The sequence below is a fragment of the Pelobates fuscus genome, chromosome 7 (assembly GCF_036172605.1).
Source record: "Pelobates fuscus isolate aPelFus1 chromosome 7, aPelFus1.pri, whole genome shotgun sequence".
Taxonomy (NCBI): domain Eukaryota; kingdom Metazoa; phylum Chordata; class Amphibia; order Anura; family Pelobatidae; genus Pelobates; species Pelobates fuscus.
The window spans coordinates 188,852,557-188,871,333 of record NC_086323.1 but is presented as its reverse complement, the minus strand read 5'-3'; the positions used below and the strand labels follow the sequence as shown (position 1 = coordinate 188,871,333).

The 18,777-nt window shown below is 43.5% G+C and overlaps 1 protein-coding gene across 1 annotated transcript in view; it reads left to right on the top strand.

Moving 5' to 3' along the window:
* The first annotated feature begins 979 nt into the window (after window positions 1-979).
* FIRRM (FIGNL1 interacting regulator of recombination and mitosis) overlaps window positions 980-18,777 on the top strand; it is a 195,049-nt gene continuing 177,251 nt past the window's right edge. The window contains exon 1 of the mRNA XM_063426979.1: window positions 980-1,153. Coding sequence (XP_063283049.1) covers window positions 1,064-1,153 — 90 coding nt within the window. The 5' untranslated portion in view covers window positions 980-1,063. The remainder of the gene's footprint in view (window positions 1,154-18,777) is intronic.

Below are 18,777 nucleotides of genomic sequence, written 5' to 3'. Positions count from 1 at the left end.
TCTATCAAAAAACCCTACCCCGTGAAAATTCCCTACCCTCGTCACTTCCGGTGACGCAGCTGCACCGGAAGTGACCCTCATCCAATGGAGGAGGAGGGTGTGCGCCGCCGCGCAAGCGCACACCAACTAGGTAGGGATTTTTCACGGGGTAGGGGAAATGAATGCAACAGTGCGCACGCGCGGCAAAGTACTCCCGTCGGAGGTACAGCGTGCGTGCGCACGAGTTGCAAGGGAGCGCTTCACAAACCGCGCATGCGCAGTATAGGGGTAGGGAAATTTGATGGCTATTAGCCCTGTGAGATCTCCCTACCCCTATACTGCGCATGCGCGGACTCATCATCAGATTAAAGCCTCTCCCTGCTCCCAACACTCTCAGCCATCCAAGATTGAGGGTGAATTATGGTGGGACGGTGGGTGTTTATGTGCATTATATTGGGGGGTCTGTGCAGACCCCAATTCTGCACAGACCCCCCAATTCTGCGCAGACCCCCCCAATATAATGCACATAAACACCCACCGTCCCACCATAATTCACCCTCAATCTTGGATGGCTGAGAGTGTTGGGAGCAGGGAGAGGCTTTAATCCGACGATCAGAGATCTCACAGGGCTAATAGCCATCAAAATTCCCTACCCCTATACTGCGCACGCGCGAACTCTGATCGTCGGATTAAAGCCTCTCTCCCTTGCCACTAGTGCGCACGCGCGCTGTACCTCCGACGGGAGTACTTTGCCGGGCGTGCGCACTGTGGCGTTAATTTCCCCTACCCCGTGAAAAATCCCTACCTAGCCTAGTTGTTGTGCGCCTGCGCGGCGGCGCACACCCTCCTCCTCCATTGGATGAGGGTCACTTCCGGTGCGGCTGCGTCACCGGAAGTGACGAGGGTAGGGAATTTTCACGGGGTAGGGTTTTTTGATAGAACACCGTCCTGTTCTCGGAGATGGCTCGAGATCTCGCGATGTTTCAGCCAGCAAGTGAGATCTCCGTCCTGTTCTCGGAGAAGGCTCGAGATCTCGCGTTGTTTCCTTGAAGCGGCTGGCGGGATCTCCCCGGGGGAGTGCGGAATGCCACTGGCGGAAAGCATGCAGGAGATGGAGGAATGGAGCCCGGAGCAATGCCGGAGAAACGTGTCCGGAGCCCTGCCCCAGCTCATCATATCCTTTATATATAGACATTATTATATCCTGTATATAGTGATATTATTATTATCATATCCTGTATATAGTGATATTATTATTATTATATCCTCCATATAGTGATATTATTATTATATCCTCCATATAGTGATATTAATATTATTATATCCTCCATATAGTGATATTATTATTATTATATCCTCCATATAGTGATATTATTATTATTATTATATCCTCCATATAGTGATATTATTATTATTATATCCTCCATATAGTGATATTATTATTATATCCTTCATATAGTGATATTATTATATCCTGTGTATTGTGATGATATTATATCCTGTGTATTGTGATGATATTATATCCTGTGTATTGTGATATTATTATTCTATCCTCCATATAGTGATATTATTATTATTATTATATCCTGTATATTGTGATATTATTATTATTCTATCCTCCATATAGTGATATTATTATTATATCCTTTATATTGTGATATTATTATTATTATTATATCCTCCATATAGTGATATTATTATTATATCCTCCATATAGTGATATTATTATTATATCCTCCATATAGTGATATTATTATTATTTCCTGTATATTGTGATATTATTATATCCTTCATATAGTGATATTATTATTATATTCTGTATATTGTGATATTATTATATCCTGTGTATTGTGATAGTATATCCTTCATATAGTGATGATATTATTATTATATCCTCCATATAGTGATATTATTATTATATCCTGTATATTGTGATATTATTATATCCTTCATATAGTGATATTATTATATCCTTCATATAGTGATATTATTATATCCTTCATATAGTGATGATATTATTATATCCTTCATATAGTGATGATATTATTATATCCTTCATATAGTGATGATATTATTATATCCTTCATATAGTGATGATATTATTATATCCTTCATATAGTGATGATATTATTATATCCTTCATATAGTGATGATATTATTATATCCTTCATATAGTGATGATATTATTATATCCTTCATATAGTGATGATATTATTATATCCTTCATATAGTGATGATATTATTATATCCTTCATATAGTGATGATATTATTATATCCTTCATATAGTGATGATATTATTATATCCTTCATATAGTGATGATATTATTATATCCTTCATATAGTGATGATATTATTATATCCTTCATATAGTGATGATATTATTATATCCTTCATATAGTGATGATATTATTCTATCCTCCATATAGTGATATTATTATTATATCCTTTATATTGTGATATTATTATATCCTCCATATAGTGATATTATTATTATATCCTCCATATAGTGATATTATTATTATTTCCTGTATATTGTGATATTATTATATCCTTCATATAGTGATATTATTATTATATTCTGTATATTGTGATATTATTATATCCTGTGTATTGTGATAGTATATCCTTCATATAGTGATGATATTATTATTATATCCTCCATATAGTGATATTATTATTATATCCTGTATATTGTGATATTATTATATCCTTCATATAGTGATATTATTATATCCTTCATATAGTGATGATATTATTATATCCTTCATATAGTGATGATATTATTATATCCTTCATATAGTGATGATATTATTATATCCTTCATATAGTGATGATATTATTATATCCTTCATATAGTGATGATATTATTATATCCTTCATATAGTGATGATATTATTATATCCTTCATATAGTGATGATATTATTATATCCTTCATATAGTGATATTTTTTTTTTTTATTCTTTATTTTTGTAGTGCGTATAGACGTAACAAGGTGCACATGCGGTACCCCAAAGGCAATCCACATGCTTTTGCAAACATTAAGTACAGTGAGGTATATAACAGTTTTTGCACATTTTTAGTATTAATTTGAGTAAGATTAGGTTGTAACAGTGCTTGTAATTATTCTTGGCATAGTAGGTGCAATCTAAACAACTGGTTTTACATTAACGTCTGGCTACATTGGTTCTGTCATATCATGTTGAAGTCGTCGACTTCAAAGTGTATGTTTAAAACTATAGTTAGGCTTAGTCTGCGCGTCTGTCGATCTGTTAACATCACAAATTCTGCATACATAAGGGTTCACGTGAGTACTACTGGTTGGCATTAAGAATTGTCGACATCGTTAAACGACATATTATACTAGGTCGCACGTTTGTTGGTTCTAAGCCGTGGCAGGAAACATAAAAATGAAGAAAAAACAACAGGCCATATAATAACATCTGACCACATGAATTGTATTATATACTGCTTATGAAATTGACTTTAAGGTGTATGTTTATAGCTATAATCAATCTTAGTCTGCACGGTAACTGATCTGCTGACCTAGATTATGCATATGTTGCAATTCAAGTGAATACTGCAGGCTAGTACTAGGAACTGTCTGCGACTCTAATGTACAGGTTATAGTAGGTCGCTCGTTTGCTGGATTTGTGCTGTAGCAATAAGGGTAATGAAATTAAGATTAAGATAACACAACATTCTATACAATAACTTCTGATCACATGAATTCCTGTGAGTGCTGCTTATGTAATCAGCTCCAAAGTGTATATTTAAAACTGTGTCTAGGCGACATACAAGGGCTGCAGAGCATGTAACAGTACTTTTCAAGTCAAGGAGAATATCGTTGCATTCGGTTATTACTAGCCTGTGTCAGGCCCAGTAACATGGAAGTAAACCATCAATGAAATGTATCCTTAGCATACGTTAGCAGGTGGCCTAATGCAGTGCTAGTTTATGTTATAATTTGTGGACCTTTGTGTGTATGGTGTGCTCTGCTGATCAAGACCTGCTTGGAGCATAACTATATATGCTGGGTATAGGGAAATGTGTTAGTCTCTTGGCCGCCTGCCCCCATCGTGTGGTTAAATTGTTAAACCATGAGATTAATAAACGGAGAATTGAGTGCAGCTGAACTAACTGGTAGTGACTTGTGTTCCACTAGTGTGGGTAGTTTAGCCGTGCTGTATATCCGAGGAGAGACTAGGTGCCAGGGGGTAAATAAAACCTAGGATGCCTTAGCTAGGATGCGGGCGTGCTGCCGTTGGGCGACCAGTTAAGGCAGGAGCCTACTAGTTACTTCGTGCCGGAGCAGGCGGTGGGCCAGTAGCAAGGGGTGTTATGATTAGCACTCACGGTGTGTTGAGCAACAGGTGATACGAGTTACGGTAATGCCTGGGCCGCAATCAACTAGCGGTGAGACATTAATAGGATGCATGCAGGATAAACATAAACAGTTAAATCAATATTAACCCCTTAAGGACCAAACTTCTGGAATAAAAGGGAATCATGACATGTCACACATGTCATGTGTCCTTAAGGGGTTAAAATTAAGATGATCGAAACCAAAAATAACACATGGAAACATTAGTCAGGCCTGCAGTATGTGGGTTGCTTGGCCTCGTAGTATCGGTCACTGAAACCCGGGCAGGGTGTTAAATCTCTGCATTCCGGTCATGTGGTAACTGTAGCATATGGGTCGGGTGAATTGTGATATTATTATATCCTTCATATAGTGATATTATTATTATTATTATATCCTGTATATTGTGATATTATTATTATATCCTCCATATAGTGATATTATTATTATATCCTCCATATAGTGATATTATTATTATATCCTTCATATAGTGATATTATTATTATATCCTTCATATAGTGATATTATTATTACTATATCCTGTATATTGTGATATTATTATTACTATATCCTGTATATTGTGATGTTATTTCTATTAAAACCTTTATATTGACTTATAATGATTATATCCTGAATATAGAGTTATTATATAGATTTTATTTATGATATATTTTATATATTCATATAGACGACTTATTATGAGATGAGTTTGCCGACAGCTCCTGGGCTGAAAGCCGTTCCATGCTGCCGCAAAGGCTTGGAATGCGTTATTATAATGCAGACGGCATGGAACGTCGTAAAGGGGTTAGTATCAATTATCCTGTCCAGTCTATATAATAATATCATCTCCGTTATATGTAATACTCGTTATCACCACCCATTATATATAATATAATCCTGTGAGATTCGTTTGCCTTACCTCTTATCCGTTAGGAATGTTTCCGTATAACGTTGCTGATTCCAATGATAAGATGTTCTAAATAGGAGCCAGAGGTCCCAACCTACCGGTAATCTAATGCAAGGAGTATTAATGTAGAACCGCATTTAGAAGTAGTTAGCGGAATATTTAGTAGATCAATTGTCTTGATTGTCTGGTTTGAATGTGGTCGTGACATGAGGTAGTGCCTGTCTCTTCTTAAAGCGGCACTGTCATGCCGAATCCAGTTTTTTTTTTTTTAACCCCCCTCCCGCCTCCACTACATCCAATTGACCCCCTAGTCACCCCAAATGCCCCTAAGCCCCCCACATTACCTATTTTTTATACTTTATCTTCTGCCCCGATCTTTATTCAGGGCGCCGCCATCTTTGTGTGGGTAGGTGAAGTCCCTGTGGGACACGTCATCTGCCCACACTAGATAGCGCTGAGATTCCCGCACATGCCCAGTGAAACACCTGGACATGCGAACGGGAATTTCACCTATTCATTCATTCATCAGACAGACGAATGAATGAATAGAAAAAATCAAACAAACAAACACTGAGTATCAGTGTTCGTTTGTTCGTTCAGTTTATTACAAGGAGGGAGCTACCGGCGTGCAGCTCCCTCCTTGTAATATGTAACTATAGAAGCGGCAGGGAGGACAGTAGGTCCCCCCCTTATTGTTTTATTAGGGCCCCCACCCACCGCGCAGGGGTGGGGGCCAGGGGGGGAGGACAGTAGGTCCCCCCCCTTATTGTTTTATTAGGGCCCCCACCCACCGCGCAGGGGTGGGGGCCAGGGGGGAGGACAGTAGGTCTGCTCACTGCTTACTAGACATGCCCCTACTTACTAGACATGCCCCTACTCGCGGTATAGCGAGTAGGGGCATATTATTTACTAATACTAAGTAATCTTTACTTAGTATTAGTAAATTTGGCTGAAAGACCAATTTAGGTCTTTCAGCCTTTTAGTAGATAGCTCCCTGATACCGTGGGAATTAGGGAGTTATCTACTAAGCGGCTGCAAGATGCAGCCGCGGCAATGAATAGGATCGGAGTTTCATTCATTAGAATGAAATTCCGATACGAACAAAGTACTGAATTGCATCCTAACACCAATGGAGAAACAGTGCTCATTCTGTTAGGATGCAATTCGGCAGTTTTGCCGGCGTTCTGTCTAAGTGACAGGACGTTCGGCAATACTGACAGGAAGCATTGTGGGAACAGGGAGGAAAGCTAGGGATCATGGGAAAATTGCTCTGACCAGCGGAAATGAAGCACACTTTGCACCTCCGCTGGTCTGAGCTCGTCAAGCGGAGAAATCCTCCATAAGACAAAGAGTCCCTACTCTGTCTTATGATTTTAAAGAAAACTAAAGAAGACAGGAAGAAAAGAATAACAGATCTTGAGAGAGGGGGAGAAGAGGAAGAGATCGAGGAAAGGTAAGTTCGGCATGACAGTGCCGCTTTAATTCCCTTGAGGAGACATGACTTGCTAGTCTGATTAGCTGTGATTGTGAAGTTGTAGGGCCCCGGAACCCTTGGAAGGTTACAGATACAGATGGTACAGATGCTGTTTATGGAGTCTGATACTGCCTGGAATTCCCATCTGTGGATGTATGTAATTGTAGAGTGATGAAGCAACTATTTTTACCTTGATCACTTATGTTAAGCGTTTAAGAGGACGGGGGATGGTTTGGAAGTCTTGTCAGAATGTGTTGTAGTATGTCTGATTGGTATAGTGCGATAGTGTTGTATGAGGGTTTGACTGAAAGGTGGCAAAAAATGCAGGAAAGACTACGAGTTGATCGGTATGCCTGTGGATGTTGTGTTCCACTGAGTCTTGGAAGAATGTCACGATGTATCTTAGTGCAAGCGAATAATGCTATAGGTGATAACTTGTTGTCGAGCCCCAATAGCCGGGTGACCGGATGGGGATGCTGAAATGCAGATTTTGCTCGGGTGTTGTCAGTTGGGTGAGGTACGAGACAGAGTGTCTCTTGGTTAGTAAACCCTAATAGTTAGGTAAATGCTGCAATCCCTTGTCCGATGTTGCCTTCTTAGGACATACTGAAAAAGAATATGACAACAATACGGTTAAGTAATTTAGAACTGGCTGGCTAACTAGTGCCGAAGCGAAAAGCTCTCTACCCTGTGACAAGTGAGGCCCTGCTAGTTACCAAGCGGCTGGTGAGAGGCTCTACCTATGACTGGGCGTGGGGCTAGAGCCACTGGCGGGGTAGCGGCCTGTCGGCCTCTCGGTGACAGTAAAAGATCCAAAACGTGTGACCGTGTCAGGTGAGGCGCTAACTATAAACCCGATAGGTGGGTGAATGCGAGACTCTATGATTTGGCCCGAGGTGCGAAAATCTCAGTTTTGAGATTGGGGAGTTGGCCTTGCGGGACTAGCTACGTTGTACAGCTAAGGCCAGCTCCTAATCCTAGATAGCCAGTTCTCTGACCCTACACGGGGGCTTGATAAGGGGGTAACGTAACGTGCTTGGCAAACCCAAGTTGTGGTTTATGATGGGTACCTGGAGATTCCCAGTCGGAGAAAGTGAAAAGAAGGGAGGGAAAGGAGGAAGAAAGAAGAGGAAAGGAACTGTGGTTGAGGGAAAGAAAATTATATGCAGTATAGTGCAGTTCTTGGAGATATAGCTGATAGTACAGTATCCTAAGACCCTGAGGGTGCTGAAGATTCTCGTGATGACTACTATATATTCCTTGTAACGGACCGTTTCACTTACAAGAGGATAAAACCCAGTTTAGGCGATAATCCCCTTTTCCATAGACCAGCAGTTACTGCAAGCACCAATCTCCCGGACTGCAAACTGTACAAATCTTCCAACTCCCGAACTGGAAACACACGAACCCTGGAATAGCTGAACAGGAAAAGCATATAATCCGCTTACACTCCTGGCAGTCAGCATACAATCCAATTCCCCCAAAAACGAGACGACACATCGGTTTGAGGGTCAAGCAGAATCTGAGGTGCTGGCACACCCAGCCTGGTTTTTATTACAAGTGTACACATACAGGCCACAGCCAGGGGGAGGCATAAAATAACCAATAGTATCACGGGTGCAACCCACACATCCCCTCCCCTTAGTGTGACACATAATCCCATTATACATACAGTTAAAACATACTTTTTACCCAACTTTCATAACTCTAAAACCATACATCACATTCACATAAAAATACATATCCACAAATACATATCCACAATCAATCCATTCAGGGGAACAACATATTAAAAATTGGCATGAATCAGACCAGGGGTTCAAAAGTTAGTAAAAGTATATTTTGGGCCCTGGCTGGCAGCATGGCAAAATCTGGCTCAGACCGGTTTTACAGGGGCCTCTATCCTGGAGACAATGGGGGGGAAGTAATCCAATTATCCAGGGATAGAGGCAGACTCCATTGAGCACATGGTTACACAAAGACAGTAAAACACTTTAAAATACATAAAGTTACTTTTTATACATTAAACACAGACATGTAACATATCCCCAGATAGCTCAGGTCTGCATGCACATTATTAGGTGAATGGCACGCAGACCACACAAATACAGTTTAATTTCCATGGAGCCAAAGTCTTTCCCATAGTCTTTCATTATATGAATAGGCTCCATGGCATAGCTATCTGGGGGTATCACTGCTCACACAGGGCAAGTACCGAATGGCCCCACTGTGTTTAAAGGGCCAGAATGAGTGACATGCACTCTGTACGGGCCGAAAACGTTTTGTAAAAGGGTCCAATCTCCCAGGGACATAGTCCAAAGGCAATATGCGGGCAAGCAGCTCCCTCCAAGGACACGTGGCGAGGTCGGTTTCGCCACATTCCTGAAGGGAGATGTAGGAAGGCGTTGTGCCAAGAAAGCGTGATAGTACCTGACGGAGAGAGGAGGGTGAAATTAGCAAGGTAGTGGGTAACAGGACGAATGTTACGGATAGGGATTTTGAATGAACGCATGACAAGTTGTTGAGTGAAGCCGTGGCCTGACAATCGTTTAACAACGTGGCCTTTTTAGAGGTTTGGAATGTGAACGAAAAACATATTTATACCCTTTATAGAAACGGGCGACAATCGCGAACCAGTAATTTGTCTAATGGTAGCAGATGACAATATGCAACAACCATAGTAATTTGCGAAACTAATGTATAACTTTTTTTTTTTTTTTTTTTAATTAAAGTTTGGGCTGCGTGGAGGTACAGGTGATTTCAATTAGGAAACTGCAGTCTGAGACAGACAATAGGCAGCTGTTGAGGAGAATAGCTCTCAACATAGTCAGGCAGCCACATTATACTCCAAACTAACTGTTAATATAACTTGAACATAAGGATTTTCACACTCAGCTGCTGTATAAAATCTGCCTTACGTAGGTGCTGATTGTGATGGGAGTGGTGATCCATGCGGATAGCGCAGGACCGAACAGGTAATGAAGCAGACGCTGTGTGCGCAAGGCATTTTTTAAGGGCAGCGATCTGCAGGCTTGCTATGTAGAGCACACGGAGTGGCAGTGAATTAAGATTAAAGGACCACTATAGTGCCAGGAAAACATACTAGTCTCCCGCCTCCCGCTGCCAGACTCTAGGTGGTGGAAGGGGTTAAATTTACCTCTCTCTTCAGCGCCGGCGGGGGACTCTCCTCCTCCTTCTCGTTGTCATCGGCTGAATGCGCGCGCGGCTTTTGCCGCGCATTCAGCCGATGACAACGAGAAGGAGGAGGAGAGTCCATAGGAAAGCATTCTCAATGCTTTTCACGTATTCATCCGCTTATAAAAATGTGGTTAATGACATTTACTGTCCACACAGGAAAAGTTGTGCCGAGCAGCAACCTAATGCACAGAAGGGTTATGCGGAGCAGCAATTATGCAAATGGGAACCTGGTAACTGCCTTTGGGGTCAAAGGCCGGTTACAGCCTATCAGATCTAGAGGAGGGGTATTTAGGCCCAGTTCTCATCCTGCTCAGTGCCCTGTCTTGGTTTCCCTTGTGGTTGTCCGAGAGCGCGTTATTTATTCTGGTAATTCTGGTTATTTGACTTTGGCATTGTTTTTTACTTCCCTGTTTTCTGGTATCCCTGACTCCTGGCTTTTCCTTATCGTTGTCTCTTTCTGTATCCCTTGACCTTGGCTATTCCTGACTATTCTTTGGTACGTTAGTCCGGCTATTCTAAGGTCCGTTATACGTTACCTATCAGTCCTCTGTGTTACACAGTTTTACGTGCCGGGTCATACTGTAATCCTGACAGCTTTCCTATGGACGCTGGTCGTCTTCTCACTGTGAAAATCACAGTGGGAAGCGCCTCTAGCGGCTGTCAATGAGACAGCCACTAGAGGCTGGATTAACCCATATGTGGCGAAACCAACCTCGCCACTGGGCCCTGGAGAAGCCTGTTTGCCCGCCTCCTGCCTGCTGACTGTGGCCCCTGGGTTATTTGGGGCATGTTGTATTTTGTTGTGCGACTGCTGGCCCTTTAAGCACAGTGAATGGTATTTTATTGTACTGCTGCTGGCCCTTTAAGAACTGTCTGGGGACATATTGAGACTTTGGGTAACAATACCCTTTAAGACTATGGCCCCTGAAAACGTATAGACTTGTATTGGGTGTGTATGGCCCTTTAAGAACCGGCTGGGGACATCTTGTAACTTTGCTGAACAATGTCCCTTTAAGACTATGTCCCCAGACCTGTAAAATAACTTGTTCCGGGCTTTCCCCCACTTGGTTCAGTAAATAGGGCTTACTGAACCAAGTACCACACAGGCGGACCACCCAGAAGTTAAAGTGTGCAGGCAATTTACCTCCCAGGCTGTGAGGTTACTGCAGGTTAATTGCCGAGCGCTGGGTGGCCTCAGTTCGTGCAAACGAACACGTGGCGGCGGCCATCTTTGTTAATTCAGATGCGGTCAGCGGTGTATGCTAAAGATTCTGTGGAACTGAAATCGGCTACACATTTTGCCGAACACCGCTGACCCTTGCCTTCTCCCATACTGAACTTGCAGCTCCAGAGACTAAGTCCCGTTCGAAATGGGACTTAGCCGTTTTTCTGCATGGAATTGACCGACCGCACAGCCCAAATCTATGGAACTGTTTTGGGCAGGAAATTGTGCTTGCGGTCGGTCATAAAGGACTTCCACCTAACTTTTGATTCACTGGAGGGATCTGTGTGATTTTTGGAAGGGTTTATGTTTAAAGTGTGCTGATTCTAAATATGTATAAGTTTTTAGGAAGATTGGATGTATGGATTTAAAGTTATAGCACATGTATAAAAACTGTAGTTTTCCTGGCTGTATAATTATGTTAACTGGTTATCTGAGGGGAGGGAACTTGTGGGTTGTAACCGTTATGCTATTGGCTGTTTTACCCCGCCCCTGTGGGCGGTCTTATATGTGTAAGATGGAAATAAAAGCAGACTGGGTGTGCTAGCACCTCAGATCATCTTGTACCTTCATGAAGTTTTGGCTCATGTTTGGGGGATTGGAGAACTACACTCTGTGGATTGCTATAATCACTATACTCCCCAGGGTATAATCGCTGAGCTCTGCTAAGAGCTTGTTCCTGTTCCTGCTCTCTGGAATTCGGAGAGGTCCATCTACTGGAAGCTAGACCCTGGTCTTGGGTCCAGAGTGGGTAGCGTGGCGAGACCCCAACCAAGCTGCGGCGGTTCGTGGGAGTCTACAGTGGTTATGGTGTCTGGTGAAGTGCTTTAAGTCCTCAGGAGCGCTAGGAGCATCCTTCAACGGAGGTACCCAGTCGGGGTGCCAGCCGATCCGTTACACCATAGGTAAACGAAACTGCTATGTTTATAGAAGAAAGGGTTAATACTAGCTGGACCTGGCACCCAGACCACTTCATTAAGATGAAGTGGTCTGGGTGCCTGTAGTGGTCCTTTAATTAGGTACAGATCGCATATTCAGGTAGATGCTAGCGTACCCACTTGAACAGGTACTGAGGGCTCATGTACCAAAAAGAAATCAATGGGACAGGTTGGTAAGCGACAAAGTGTTAACCTGGCTTCTGAAAGGGCATAGTGCCAATATGAGCGTAATTTGGTATACATAAGAAAATTCTGAAATAATTGACCTTATCATGTATTATTGACCCATATTAGAACTACTTGACTCTCTCTGTGACTAGTGCCAACGTCACCTTAATTTTAAAACGTAATTAAACATGTCATGCCGTAATACATAACCTGTTTGCACCGGTGTAAACTGCCTAACAATAGTTGTTGTTTAACAGTTAAGTTTTTTTTTGCAGTTAGAATTTTTTTCTTTTTTTTTTTTTTTTCCAGCTTTGCTTAGGATCTTTGTTTAGAGAATTGAGAGGTCATGCTTACATTTACCAACTCATATAACCCATTTTACCATTAATGAATTATGGTACTCCTCAGAAAACATGCAGGGCAGAGACAACCAAGAGAGATACTACTTTACTATCCAATGTTAAATTAACTTTGTCCAGCTCCACCACTTTAAATCAAGTTGGTACCCTAATTTCCATTCCATGGGTATGGAGTAATTGAGCTAACCCACCAACAGAGGGATTGTACTGAAAGCGCATTTATGCCCACTGTTCTGGTCACCAGATTCAACAGACTGCTATATATATATTGTGGTCGATAATGAATTGACCTGGTATGACAGGTCTGACAGATATTCGTACCGGATCAACATTAAAACGTGAAATAATTGTATATGTGAACAGCCCGAACGTGGCTATTCCCGCCAATTACCTGGGTGTTCGTGTGGTTTTCGTTCCGTCGCTGGAAGTGTTCGGTTAGGTTTCCCCGAACGAAGGGGGGGCTCTGAACTTGGCGGGACGTGCGGCCGGAAACCGGAAGTGCGAGTGGAGGAGACGCGAGGACCAGGAGTGAACAGCGTGCGTACGGCAAGGTTGGACATGTCATGATTGCCTTTTATTCCAGAAGTTTGGTCCTTAAGGGCTTAATCTAGCATGGTGCAAAGCTCCGGCACTGATCTTCCCCTTACTGACATCAAAGGATGCCTCGCGCAGTCCAATCACAGGCTTTTCTATGAGAAGCCTGTGATTGGAGCGCTTTGCCGGCTCAAAGCAGAAGCGCACAATCTGAGATGACAAAAGGAGATCCTAATCTTAAATAATAAATAAAGACTGCCTAAGTCACCTGTGCCGGGGATGCAACTAGCCCTCAGCACACCATTAGAAATACCTCCTATGTGCAGTGTTTCAAGCTGGAACATTGCACATACATACTCCTACCACCGTGACCACTTCAAATCACTTAAGTTGTCATTGTGGTTGGAGTAACCCTTTAATGTTGTTGTAACGGATCCCCTATACTCCAGGTGAGTATATCTGTGCAGGCTTCCTCCAATTCCCAAGCGTAGAAGTGATTATAGTGAATAGCAAACAAGAAGAAACTGAACTGTCCAGTGACCAAAATATATAAAAAATAACTTTTAATAGATGCAAAATTTAAGAAGAGCTGGAAAAATACCTGGCTCTGAATAAATACATATATTAAACACTACATAAACCTAATCAGAGAAGAGAGGGAGAACAAAGAGGGTGCAAAAAGGAAAAATATAAATAAAGGTACAGCTAATATTGTCTCTGCTATACTGGTAACTAGAAACAGAGACAGTAGTATCTAATTCCCAATGTGCAAGAATACTCTACACCAGCGGTTCCCAAAGTGTGGGTCGCGACCCACTGGTGGGTCGCAGGGCGATCCCCAGTGGGTCGCGCTGACCCACACATCCAGGGCCGCCGGGCAGTCAGGCATGCAGACTGACACCAGGAGGGAGCCCGGCAGCTTGCCCTGTATGCCGCCGGGCTCCCTCCAGTCAGTCTGCCAGCAGCTCCGGTCTGCAGCTCCGCCGGGTGCAGAGCTGCAGACCGTGTGATAGAAGTCTCGCGAGCTCCCATAACGTTACCATGGCAACACTCAGGGAGCTCGCGAGACTTTTATTACACTGTCTGCAGCTCAGCACCCGGCGGAGCTGCAGACCGGAGAGGTAACCCACCGGACCACCAGGGAGACACTGGACCACCAGGGATGTTTAAAGAAGGTAGGGCACAGAGCCCAAACAATGCCCCCCCCCACCCCAATGTAACCCCTTCTCTGTCTACCCCCACCCACTGTAACCCCTTCTCTGCCCCCTCCTCCCCCTGTAACCCCTTCTCTGTATGCCCCCCTCCCCCGTAACCCCTTCGCTACCTGCCCTCCCCCCAATGTAACCCCTTCTCTGTCTGCCCCCCTGTAACCCCTTCTCTTTCTGCCCCCCTCCCCCCCAATGTAACCCCTTCTCTGTCTGCCCCCCTGTAACCCCTTCTCTGCCTGCCCTCCTCCCCCCCCACTGTAACCCCTTCTCTGTCTGACCCCCTCCCCCCAATGTAACCCCTTCTCTTTCTACCCCCTCCCCCTGTAACCCCTTCTCTGCCTGCCCCCCTCCCCCCCAATGTAACCCCTTCTCTGTCTGCCCCCTCCCCCCCAATGTAACCCCTTCTCTGTCTGCCCCCCTGTAACCCCTTCTCTGCCTGCCCTCCTCCCCCCCACTGTAACCCCTTCTCTGTCTGACCCCCTCCCCCCAATGTAACCCCTTCTCTTTCTGCCCCCCTGTAACCCCTTCTCTGCCTGCCCCCCTCCCCCCCAATGTAACCCCTTCTCTGCCTGCCCTCCTCCCCCCCACTGTAACCCCTTCTCTGTCTGACCCCCTCCCCCCAATGTAACCCCTTCTCTGCCTGCCCTCCTCCCCCCACTGCAACCCCTTCTCTGCCTGCCCCCCTCCCCCCACTGTAACCCCTTCTCTGCCTGCCCTCCCCCCCACTGTAACCCCTTCTCTGCCTGCCCCCCTGCCCCCACTGTAACCCCTTCTCTGCCTGCCCTCCTCCCCCCACTGTAACCCCTTCTCTGCCTGCCCCCCTCCCCCCACTGTAACCCCTTCTCTGCCTGCCCCCTCCCCCACTGTAACGCCTACTCTGCCTGCCCTCCCCCCCTGTAAACCCTTCTCTGCCTGCCCTCCCCCCACTGTAACCCCTTCTCTGCCTACCCCCCACTCTAACCCCTTCTCTGCCTACCCCCCACTCTAACCCCTTCTCTGCCTACCCCCCACTCTAACCCCTTCTCTGCCTACCCCTTACTCTAACCCCTTCTCTGCCTCCCCTCCCCACTGTAACCCCTTCTCTGCCTACCCCTCCACTGTAACCCCTTCTCTGCCTACCCTACCCACTGTAACCCATTCTCTCCCTGCCCCCCTCCCCCCACTGTAACCCCTTCTCTGCCTACCCCCCCACTGTAACCCCTTCTCTCCCTGCCCCTCTCCCCACACTGTAACCTTTTCTCCCCCTGCCCCCCCCACACTGTAACCCTTTCTCCCCCTGCCCACCCACTGTAACCCTTTCTCACACTGCCCCCCACACTGTTACCAGTACACACACTCCCTCCCACACTGTCACCCTCACCTCCTGTCTCTGCGTGTCCTTTTGTGTCAGTGTGTGTGTGTATTTGTGTGTCTGTGTGTATCTGTGTACATGAGTGTCTGTGTATCTGTGTGTGGGAAACTAAGTGTCATTGTGTGTATCACTGTGTCAATGTGTGTATTTGTGTGTATACACTGCACACATACTCCATACAAAAACCATGCTTACATTGAAACACACATTGTGTATATGTATATTTTATAAACACAATATACACACACTGCATCCACTACACACACACACTGCAATCAAACGCAAACATTACATACAAATACACCCCTGCATTAAAACACTAAAATGATCTACAAACACCCCTTCATTCAAACACCAACACTACACACAAAAAACACACCTGCATTTAAAGTCCTACACTACATATACAAACACCCCTGCATTCAGATGCAAACATTACAAACAAGTACACCACTACATTCCAATGGCAACAGTACATACAAATACACTCATACATGCACACATATACTTAATACAAAAACATGCTTACATTCAAACACTGCACACAAATATAACCCTGCAATGATGTGCAAATGGTAGATCTCCATCTGGCATATTATTGTTGAAGTTCTCCGACAGATGGAGATCTACCTTTTGGCCACACTTTCACTAGATGGGGGCCCAGAAAACATACTTGCACCACGGTCCTCTCTACATTAGTTCCACCACTAGGATAATCAACGTGAGGTGCCTGGATGAAAGAGCAGGACAACAAAATTTCTGATTCTGAGTTTGTGAGTAAGCAGTTGTATGTCTCTAAAACTGATTGCCATGATGTGTAAAGTTTCTGCCTCTAAAACTGCCATGATATATCAAAATTATGCCTCTAAAACTGCCATGTTATGCCAATTTTATGCATCTAAAGCTGATTGCCATGGTGTGCCAATTTTATGCATCTGACTTTGCAATGGTCTGCCAATTGAATGCTTCTGAAACTGATTGCCATGATGTGCCACGTTTATGCATCTAAAAGTGATTGCCATGATATGCCAGGTTTATGCATCTAAAGCTGATTGCCATGGTGTGCCAAGTTTATGTATTTAAAGCTGTCATGATGTTCCAATTGTATGCCTCTAAAACTGATTGCCATGATGTACCAATTTTATGCATCTAAAACTGATTGCAATGGTATGCCAATTGTATGCATCTAAAGCGGATTGCCATGGTGTGCCAATTGTATGCATCTAAAGCGGATTTCCACGGTGTGCCAATTGTATGCTTCTGAAGCTGATTGCCATGATGTGCCAAGTTTATGCATCTAAAAGTGATTGCCATGATATGCCAAGTTTATGCATCTAAAGCTGATTGCCATGGTGTGCCAAGTTTATGTATTTGAAGCTGTCATGATGTTCCAATTGTATGCCTCTATAACTGATTGCCATGATGTACCACTTTTATGCATCTAAAAGTGATTGCAATGGTATGCCAATTGTATGCTTCTGAAGCTGATTGCCATGATGTGCCAAGTTTATGCATCTAAAAGTGATTGCCATGATATGCCAAGTTTATGCATCTAAAAGTGATTGCCATGATATGCCAAGTTTATGCATCTAAAAGTGATTGCCATGATATGCCAAGTGTATGCATATAAAGCTGATTGCCATGGTGTGCCAATGGTATGCATCTGACTGTTTTCCATGGTGTGCCAATTGAATGCTTCTGAAGCTGATTGCCATGATGTGCCAAGTTTATGCATCTAAAAGTGATTGCCATGATATGCCAAGTTTATGCATCTAAAAGTGATTGCCATGATATGCCAAGTGTATGCATCTAAAGCTGATTGCCATGGTGTGCCAATGGTATGCATCTGACTGTTTTCCATGGTGTGCCAATTGAATGCTTCTGAAGCTGATTGCCATGATGTGCCAAGTTTATGCATCTAAAAGTGATTGCCATGATATGCCAATTTTATGCATCTAAAGCTGATTGCCATGGTGTGCCAATTGAATGCTTCTGAAGCTGATTGCCATGGTGTGCCAAGTTTATGTATTTAAAGCTGTCATGATGTTCCAATTGTATGCCTCTAAAACTGATTGCAATGATGTACCAATTTTATGCATCTAAAACTGATTGCAATGGTATGCCAATTGTATGCATCTTAAGCGGATTGCCATGGTGTGCCAATTGTATGCATCTAAAGCGGATTTCCACGGTGTGCCAATTGTATGCTTCTGAAGCTGATTGCCATGATGTACCAAGTTTATGCATCTAAAAGTGATTGCCATGATATGCCAATTTTATGCATCTAAAGCGGATTGCATTGGTGTGTCAATTGTATGCATCTAAAGCGGATTTCCACGGTGTGCCAATTGTATGCATCTAAAGCGGATTGCTATAGTTTGCCAATTGTATGCCTCTGAAGCGGATTGCCATGGTGTTCACTTTTTAAAATACGCATTAAAAGCAAGTGGGTCTCGAAAAATTACCATTTTGAAAAGTGGGTCTCTGCCCATAAAAGTTTGGGAAGCCCTGCTCTACACTGTTAAACTGAAAGATGAAACAAAGTCACTGTTTGACTGAGACATTAGTCATCTAAACAGAGTATCTAAAAAGGAACGAAAGAGGATATCTGTTCTAAAATAACGATATCGTGGAGTGTCAAGCTGAGACAATAGTAATGCCAAGGTTAATGCTGAGTCTGACTCAAACCAGTGCAAAAGTGGCCCTGAATGTCTAAACAGTGACTTGGGGTTGCAGCATAGTTTGTTCACAGACCTAAACAAATAACTTGGAGAAAGTAATAAACTAAATAAAATAGTAGCCCAGGGTAGTACAAATGCTCAGGTGAAGACCGCAAAAAAATAACCCTGTCAGAGTAGTTTGCTGATCTGTCCAGGACTAGCTGATAATGGTGTAGCTATGATAAATAAACGATGAGGCTAAGTTAGTGGAAGGAATGTCCGCTGTTTCCCTAACGGTGGCTGAGCTAAAAATCACTGCCAAAGCCTAAATCTAAATCGATTTTGTTACAAGTTGCTAGGCTGAAAAAACCTAAAGTATTAATCTCTCTAACCTCAAACGTCCAACTGATAGAGAGA